This window comes from Cynoglossus semilaevis, chromosome 19 (assembly GCF_000523025.1).
Source record: "Cynoglossus semilaevis isolate Cse_v1.0 chromosome 19, Cse_v1.0, whole genome shotgun sequence".
Lineage (NCBI taxonomy): Eukaryota > Metazoa > Chordata > Actinopteri > Pleuronectiformes > Cynoglossidae > Cynoglossus > Cynoglossus semilaevis.
In genome coordinates this window covers 16,239,185-16,248,184 of record NC_024325.1, presented here as the reverse complement: position 1 = coordinate 16,248,184, position 9,000 = coordinate 16,239,185, and the positions used below count along the sequence as shown (strand labels likewise).

The 9,000-nt window shown below is 43.0% G+C and overlaps 1 protein-coding gene across 2 annotated transcripts in view; it reads left to right on the top strand.

Moving 5' to 3' along the window:
- The window catches only part of tmprss15 (transmembrane serine protease 15), a 9,793-nt gene extending 4,447 nt beyond the window's left edge, over nt 1-5,346 (top strand). For both annotated transcript variants that reach the window (XM_025065457.1, XM_025065458.1), the window contains 15 exons: nt 1,624-1,765; nt 1,854-1,943; nt 2,121-2,246; nt 2,310-2,453; nt 2,519-2,629; nt 2,895-3,018; nt 3,088-3,183; nt 3,500-3,549; nt 3,638-3,688; nt 3,890-4,034; nt 4,166-4,347; nt 4,438-4,530; nt 4,626-4,765; nt 4,843-4,897; nt 5,001-5,346. In XM_025065457.1, the coding sequence (XP_024921225.1) occupies nt 1,624-1,765; nt 1,854-1,943; nt 2,121-2,246; nt 2,310-2,453; nt 2,519-2,629; nt 2,895-3,018; nt 3,088-3,183; nt 3,500-3,549; nt 3,638-3,688; nt 3,890-4,034; nt 4,166-4,347; nt 4,438-4,530; nt 4,626-4,765; nt 4,843-4,897; nt 5,001-5,116 (1,665 nt within the window). In that variant the 3' untranslated portion in view covers nt 5,117-5,346. The remainder of the gene's footprint in view (nt 1-1,623; nt 1,766-1,853; nt 1,944-2,120; nt 2,247-2,309; nt 2,454-2,518; nt 2,630-2,894; nt 3,019-3,087; nt 3,184-3,499; nt 3,550-3,637; nt 3,689-3,889; nt 4,035-4,165; nt 4,348-4,437; nt 4,531-4,625; nt 4,766-4,842; nt 4,898-5,000) is intronic.
- Nucleotides 5,347-9,000: the final 3,654 nt, after the last annotated feature.

The window sequence follows — 9,000 nt, the reverse complement described above, 5'->3', positions numbered from 1 at the left end:
ACGATCAACATTGCGTGCAGCAGCAACCACAGCCTCCCAGACACTGTTCAGAGAGGTGTACTGTTTTCCCTCCTTGTAAATCTCACATTTGATGAGGGACCACAGGTTCTCTATGGGGTTCAGATCAGGTGAACAAGGAGGCCATGTCATTAGTTTTTCTTCTTTTAGGCCCTTTCTTGCCAGCCACGCTGTGGAGTACTTGGATGCGTGTGATGGAGCATTGTCCTGCATGAAAATCATGTTTTTCTTGAAGAATGCGGACTTCTTCCTGTACCACTGCTTGAAGAAGGTGTCTTCCAGAAACTGGCAGTAGGACTGGGAGTTGAGCTTGACTCCATCCTCAACCCTCCACCTTGTTGGCGTCTGAGTCTGAAAGACGCGTTCAAGTCCAACAGTCTCATTGACTTCTATGCCGCCCTCCCAAACGACACGTACCCTAACATCAGAAAACACGCAATGAAGATGTCCACACTTTTTGACAGCACGTATATCTGCGAGCAAACATTTTCAGGCATGAAACTGCTGAAAAATTCAATGAGATCAAGATTGACAGATGAACATCTGCATCAGTGTTTGAGACTGGCAGTGACTAGAATGGAACCTGACATTCAACTTCTCATCAGCCAGATGCAGGCCCACAGTTCACACTGATGAACATACAAAGGTAAGCTCACTTTTCTGACTTGAATGAGTCATTCTGAGTATAAACAAATATAATCATAATAAAATCTACTGGGATAAAATCCATCTCCACAACCATACTGGCAGTGGTACTGGTTGTGCTGTGCAGATGCTGTATCACTTAGTTCAGTTTCTCAGCCTGCTTGCTTTGTGGTTTTCACAGGGAAGTTGATGAGAGAGAGAGAGAGCTGCAAACAGCGACGTCTACAAGCCTGCTGGAACCTACAAAAGGATTATAAGGAAGGAACACAAGAACTTTGAGAGATTTATTTCATAAATATTATTATTTATTTCCTGGCTTTTTTCTGTGAAGAACCCAGAGAGGGTTATTTGATTATTATTTATTTCATTAATAGTGTTATTATTTATTTCCTGACTTTTGTTCTGTGAAGAATCCAGAAACGGTTATTTGATTGTGCTTTCTGGAAAACAATAAATGTTTACGTTTAGGCACTCCTGCAATCGTCACATTTTTTCTGTTACAAACTGACCCCGGCCCCCCATCAGAGAAGGGAAAAGTTATGTGGCCCTCACAGAAAAAAGTTTGGGGACCCCTGCTGTTGACTATTTTGAATGACATGCTTGATTGTTCGATGATAACGCTTCAGAAGCTTGGCAATTTTAAGAGTGCTGCATCCCTCTGCAAGATATCTCACTATTTTTGACTTTTCTGAGCCTGTCAAGTCCCTCTTCTGACCCATTTTGCCAAAGGAAAGGAAGTTGCCTAATAATTATGCACACCTGATATAGGGTGTTGATGTCATTAGACCACACCCCTTCTCATTACAGAGATGCACATCACCTGATATGCTTAATTGGTAGTGGGCTTTCGAGCCTATACAGCTTGGAGTAATACAATGTGCATAAAGAGGATGATGTGGTCAAAATACTCATTTGCCTAATAATTCTGCACTGTATTTGTGTGACCTCTAACCTTTTTAGGTGGAGTTTGAAGCCTTAAAAAAAGGTGGAGTAAGAAATGATATCGCATTAGATGACATCACAGTGTTGGATGGTCCTTGTGGGCCCGCGCCCCCTGAACCAACCACTGTACCCACTCCTACAACCCCCACCCCCATACCAGGTGAGACAACGCTCCCCTATTTAACAAGGACACGCCCACACAGACCAATATGACCCTGAAACTGCCCTCTATGATCTGATTGGTCTAGCTGACTGTGGAGGACCTTTTGACCTCTGGGAACCAAACTCCACCTTCACATCTCCAAACTACCCACAATCCTATGGAAACAAAGCCCAGTGTGAGTGCATGTGTCTGGTCCATGTGTCTGGTCCATGTGTCTGGTCCATGTGTCTGGTCCATGTGTTCTGGTCCATGTGTCTGGTCCATGTGTCTGGTCCATGTGTCTGGTCCATGTGTCTGGTCCATGTGTCTGGTCCATGTGTCTGGTCCATGTCTGACCTTTTATCTCCTACAGGCCTGTGGATTCTTCATGCGCCTCCAAATCACAACATCCAGCTTCACTTCATGGACTTTGATGTTGAATCCACCTATGATGTGGTTGAGGTGCGAGATGGGGCGGGGCCAAACTCCACCTTACTAGGTCAGTCTATTTTCTAACCACAACTCTTTTTTTGATCAGTTAATTGAAAAGCCACTTTTTTAGCTGTCCTGACTGGAATGGTAGGCCCCGCCCACGACCTCTTCTCAACTGCCAATCAGATGACAGTGTGGCTGTTCACGGACAGCTCGGGTTCTGGCAGAGGATTTAGGGCCAACTTCACCTCTGGACTGGACCTTGGATCCCCAGGTAGTCCAAGCACAGAGAGTGCTGCTGTTATTGGTGACTGATTAATAATGACTGTGTGTCAACAGTTCCATGTGCAGATGATCAGTTCCAGTGCCAAACAGGAAGTTGTATCCAGGGCAACAGTCAGTGTAACAGTGTTGTTGACTGTCCAGATGGTTCTGACGAAGCCAACTGTGGTGAGTCTGGACAGGAATGATCTGATCGACAACTACAACAACAACACCTTAACCACACACCACCTCTGTGACACATACTGACCACAGGAGGCAGCAGAGGACAAAGAGTTTCTGTGTCACCCTGAGTTTAAATTACTGACTTTCTCTGTGGGGGTGGGTGGGTGGGGGGCCTACAGCTCACTGCTATCACTAAGATAAATCAGTTAACAGATTCTTGTTAGCTGTACAGTTTGAACAGATCCTTGAACGTCTCAGTCTGTGTCAGTGCTGCTGCAGGACAACGGTTCACATCGTCTCCAGATTCAGCTCCTGCTCTCTTTCTACACCGTTTGTGGGGACACATGGACATCGGAGCTTTCAGTCTTCACCTGCCGCTACCTGGGACACAGGTCTGTCTGTCCTTCAGTCCGTCTGTCTGTCCTTCAGTCTGTCCCTGTTTAAACTGTCTGTCACTGCAGGTCTGGATATGCCTCACTGCTGCCCTCTATGCCAGAAGACTCACCATTCGTGATTGTCACACTTTCAGTAAATGGAACCCTGGAGACCAAAGTGAGGTACTGCAGAATGGAAAGACAAATTAGGAGAAAATTTCATTGAATCCAGGATTTAAAGTTAAATCAGAAAGTGACTTTCATTTTGGCTGAAGGTAACCATACCGCCACCTTGAGGATGCTCTACTGGGTTGACCCAATGTCCTGTGTAGCTTCTACCTTCAATAGTATAAACATAACTCTTAATTCTCACACATATCGTGAAACCTTTACACCAAGTCTGAACTGTGAGCTAATCCTAAGAACACTAAGTGTAGCTGAAAGTTATTCATATTATAAAGTAGAAAACCAAAAAAAACCAATTTTGTCTTCTTTAAAGTGACACCTGTTCCAGTGAGAACGTGATTTCACTGAGCTGCGACAACAAACGTGAGTAACAAGTCATGAGTGGAGTGATGTAGGCTTTACGCAAAGGTGACCTCTCTGACCCCTGACCTCTGTGATCTGTGCATTACAGCCTGCGGTGTTCAACAAATCATGAACCAGAAGTTAGAGAGTGACCAATCAGGTGAGAGTTAAGAAGTTAGTTATCCAATAATCCTTGGTTATTTTAACTCGGGTCAAACCCAAGATGTTAGGATAAGGTTCTTCAACGCCAAGGCTAAGCTAACAGTTAGGCTAACAGAGAAGCTAATGGTTGACTTGAAACATAGAAAATTCTGTTTTATATTGTTTGTCTTTGTTTTGTTTGTTTGTTGTCAACGATGAGGTGTGTCTCGTGTTGTGGGCGGGGTGAATGCAGTAAAGGGAGCGTGGCCGTGGATTACCTCTCTGCACTGGCGTGGGCGCCACGTTTGTGGAGCCTCACTGATAGATGGTGATTGGCTGCTCACGGCGGCTCACTGCGTCTATGGGTGAGTGGCATCGATGATGTCAAATGATGACTTGTTACAACAAAGGACAAAAAGTAATTAGTTTAGCATGAGCTGCATGGAAGTCAGTGATAACAGACTTTAGCATTAGATTATTTCATAACCTTGAACAGAAAGAACATTCATCTCCACCACTGGGTGGCGGTCCTGGGACTTCACACTCAGAGTGACATGATCCCTGAGGAGGTTCAAACCCGCAGAGTCGATCGTGTCATCATCCACCCACTTTACAACAGGCGCAGCAAACAGGCGGATGTTGCCATGATGCACATGGAGCGGCCTATCAACTTCACCAGTTAGTGACATCACAAAAACCACCGTAACGTCCACACACACACATTCAAGTCAGCCAAAAAGACAAGGGTTTTGTCTTTGTTGTTGCCAGATTGGGTGGAGCCTATTTGTTTACCTGTTGAAGGGCACAACATCTCTGCAGGAAAAACTTGTCGGATCGCAGGATGGGGACGAGACTCTGAGGGTGAGAAAGGATTATGGGTGAGAGGTTAAAAGGGAAACTGTCTCTATCTCACCCGGCTCTCCCTGTCCTCTCTGTCTTACCTCCGTGTTTCTCAGGCTCTCTGCCCGACATCCTTCAGGAGGCCCAGGTTCCTGTTGTGGGCCAGGACCAATGTGGTGCTCAGTTACCAGAGTACAACATCACATCCAGCATGGTGTGTGCCGGGAGGCCAGAGGGGGGAGTTGACTCCTGTCAGGTGAACGCCCACCTGAACCCACTGGACTTGGACTGGTCTGGTGCTGCTTAATGAGCTAAATGTGTCAATGTTTTCAGGGCGACTCTGGAGGTCCACTCATGTGCCAGGAAGGCCGACACTGGACTCTGATTGGTCAGTTACCCCTGTTCAGACAACAGTCAAAAATAATTTATAATACAGTTAGGATATGATCAGATTAATCATCTCAAGTTTCCATCTGATTTGATTTTCACAGGTGTGACATCATTTGGGATTGGCTGTGGACTTCCACAGAGACCCGGGGTCTATGCTCGAGTCTCTGCCTTCACTTCCTGGATCACCCAGATTAGACGTTCTCACTCCTTATCTTAATTCCTAAATGATGAAGTTTCAGTCTGTGTCTAACGCTGCTCTAACCATATGCTAATCCTAATTCTTTTTTTTAATTGTCTTTTTATTAAGTTTAAAGTCAACATTTACACAGAATTATATTCTGTGTATTTCTTTTTAACAAATGACACATTATGTTAAACATATATAATTGTAGGTCTTGAAAAATATCTCACCCTGTTTTTCCAATTAAAATCTCTCCATGACAAACAGTTGATTTCCATTGGAAATCCTTTAAATGTTCCCATTCCTCTAGTGACAGCACGAAGATTCCTTCTTTTCCCATGTTTCCTTTATGTAGGATATATTGGTGCATGGAGCAGTAAAGATTCTTGACAGCCCCGCCCCGCTGTAGATGTACCCACATCAAGTATTCTTTCTGTCTAATGTCTTAACTGCAAATATCTAAAGAGGTTCCATATTGATCCTTCAAGTTTTGAAAACTTTTAAAGGAAGTCTTTTCAAAGAGATCCAAATAAATATCCATCCATTCATCCATCCATTTTCATCCCCCTAACCCTTCCTGCAGGTGGTGAGTCCACTGGAATCCAAATATATAATATATAATATATAATATAAACCCCTGGCTGCTGCCACAACCCAGTGTGTTTGCCACACAGGCTCCTTCTGCCTGTATAACTTTGCCATTTTACCGTTACTGCATTACCTCAAGATGGGATTTGAGCTCACTCTTCCTCTGTGTCGCCTGCAATGGGGTCGTGTCCGAGCAATGGCATTAAATGGTTTTCCATATAGCGGAATAGCATGGGTCACAAATATGGATCAAGGGTTTCATCTGAGCAGCTTGATAATAACTTTTTAGGCAAAGGAGAGCCAGACCTCCTTTACACTTGGAATGTCTTGTATCTGACTCTAGAATTCACTAAATCCACTTATCCCATTCAGCAAACTTTTTTATCAGGGATCTCCACTGGAAGTGACGGAAACCAATAAAGCAGCCTCGGAAGTTGGTTCATTTGAATCTTTTCCACTGATGCTGAGTCAGCCCTAGGACAAGTAACAAATTCCACCTGTCCAAGTCCTTATTGTTAGAGCTGCTAAGACCCCAAAGGCCTTCCAAGCACACACATTTACATATCCCCCAACATTCAAAGATAAATTCTCCTAAATTCTCTTCACACCAACTCCCCAGACAACTCCTGTTGTTCCAAAACACCTCTATCCCCTAGGAACAATGGGAAGACTTCCGTCCACTCCTTTTGATCCACATAACCCGTGTTGGCTGGACCTCAAGGCTCCGCCCACTTCCTTTGTAACACCCAGACAGGTATAAAAATGCAAACCACTGATGATGCTTTGAAAGTTATTCTAGGAAGGTATTCTTGACCGTATTAACAACTGTTGTACAAGATTTTCTCGAATACTTCTCCAGTCGTTTTATTTTGCACTTGGACCTGTTTGTTTTGGTGTTTTGTTATTAAATTAAATCTTTCAACTGGTGCCCAAATCCTTCATTACTAATGTTGGAGAGCAGAGGGTGGTGGTTTTCACAGGATGGATTTGTAAGGTTCTTTGGTCCTTTCAACATATTCACTCCATTAATGGCATACTTGTCTCTGAACTGCTGGCTTGTCGTGAAATTGAATGTTAGCATCTGGGATTTATGTGAGTTGAATTTGTTTCCTGAGTTTTGTTAAGCGTGACAAGAACACCAGAATGTCATCTGCAAAAAGTCCTAAGTCCTAAATGTCCTAAGCAGCTGGGGTGCCAAGGATTCTCTTAGTGCCTTGTACAGGTCAGATGTGATCTGGACTTCTGTTAGGTTTTCGTCTTGAGCCTCGGACATTGTTGGGAGATTTAGCCCCTCCAGCGTGAAGTCTCTTAGCTTCTTGTTATCCAATCTAGGTTGAACAATTTTTTGTAGTAAATTTCCAAACTCTGACTGATATCATTTAGGTGATATTTCATGCTGCCATCACTTCAGTCTCTGTTTGTTGCTTCTTTACTTTAATAAATAATAACCAATTAACCAATAATAGTGATGGTTTGCCAACCACTTCATAATGATTTTGCTTGACTAACACTGAGTTTTTAAGTGTATCTCTTGATTGAATGTTATTTAATTTAGTTTTTATCAGATGCGTCTTCTTTTTTAGGTTTGCCTCTGTAATTCTTTTAGTTTAGCTTCCAAATCAATAAGTTCCTGTTGTTTTTTTTTTTTTAATGCAGTTGTCTTGGCAATTAGTTTACCCCGTAGCACGGCTTTGCAACCATCCCACAGGATGAAGAGGGAGACTGTACTCCTGTGTTAAAATGACAATAAAGGCTATTCTATTCTATATCGACTGTAGGAACTGAAATAGAAACTCTTGTCCTGGATTGGCCACTGCATGTGATTGGCAGCTGAATCGACTAATTGGAGCCCAAACAGCGGTTTCTTTTTATTTTGACTCGGCACCGTTGTTAGCTAGAAGTGGCTGCCATCTTAGAACAGCACATTTTAACACACAAATGTTTCCAGTTAAACAATTGAAATGCATTACCTTGTTCTGTTACATAAACAGATATTACTGAAGAAAACCCACCGACTTTAGGGGCGTGAATTACGTACATTGACCATAAACAATGCTCTTCCCAAAATGGCTCCACCTTCGTTGCTGTAGTAACAGCAGTTGTTCTGCTCTGACTCTGTCAACTGACACAGAAATCAGACAATGCACAATTTTTCATATGTGAGGCAGGTTAACACTGTTATTATGTTGTTGTCTTCGCAGGAACATATCGCCGACCAATCCTAGATCAGAAACAGATCCACAACACTTCATCAGAACCAGGGAAGGATGGCGACTCCTCCAAAGAAACACTACTGTTTTCAGACCATATTTTCAGCTGCAGGAAAGTGCATCTCCTTCAGAGGTGATCGCAGAACTGTCGTATTAGGTCTTTGGATCCTTTCCTTCATGGACCTCGGTTGGGGCCCACGACACCAAGCCAATGTGTTCACGTGTTGGAAGAAAATCCAGTCAGCCGGAATGTTGTCAAGTAATCAATGATTAATTAAAAAGAAGCAAGATATTTACCCGTTATAAAATGGCTCAGTAGTCTGCAGACGATACAGATGATTGCTGAGCGCAGGAGCTCCTGTTCCCAACGACCGCTGGGTTCACCACGTGTCACTTCCTAATTTTTTGTCCCATCAGAACCTATTGTAAAACAGTGAAACGATAAATGTCAACACGACAGTGTTGACATTTATCAGGTCAGGATTCTGACCTTTTCAGTTTCATGTGACTTTGTCGTAAGATTTTGTTGGATCTCATTTACTCAGTCAGTACAATCTTGTTCATTCTCATACATAACACTTTGGATGGCATTGAAAGGTCAGAGGTCAGTGGGGCTGTATGATGTAATCTTTTACTCTGCTCACCGTTCAGGTGATGACACATGCTCGTGTTATGCGTGTGTGTTTTGCCGTTGGTGTGTCAGTTCTTGTCAGAAGAGCAGATGTTGTATAACTAACCCACTTTGACAAGGTTAGTACTGAGTGAACTGTTGATCTGCCTTGTTTAATGGTTTGTTTGTCTGAATATAATCTTTGTCTATAGGTCAAACGTTTTCTCTCCACCCTGTAATCCACCAATCACAGTTCAGTGTTCTGCAGTCGTTACATAGGATTGGACATTAGTACTTTTTACTGTGTGCGCACACATTTCTGATTGTAGATAGGTGTGTGTGTTTGTGTGTGTGTGTGTGTGTGTGTGTGTGCTACTTCAGTCTGAATTGTTTTTAAAGTGAAATCTTCTCTTGATGAATAAACAACGTCGACTCATGTACTGTAGTCGATTTTTCTTGTTTTTCAAATGAACACAAAAAAATAAAACAGAAAATACATGTATAACAGTGTC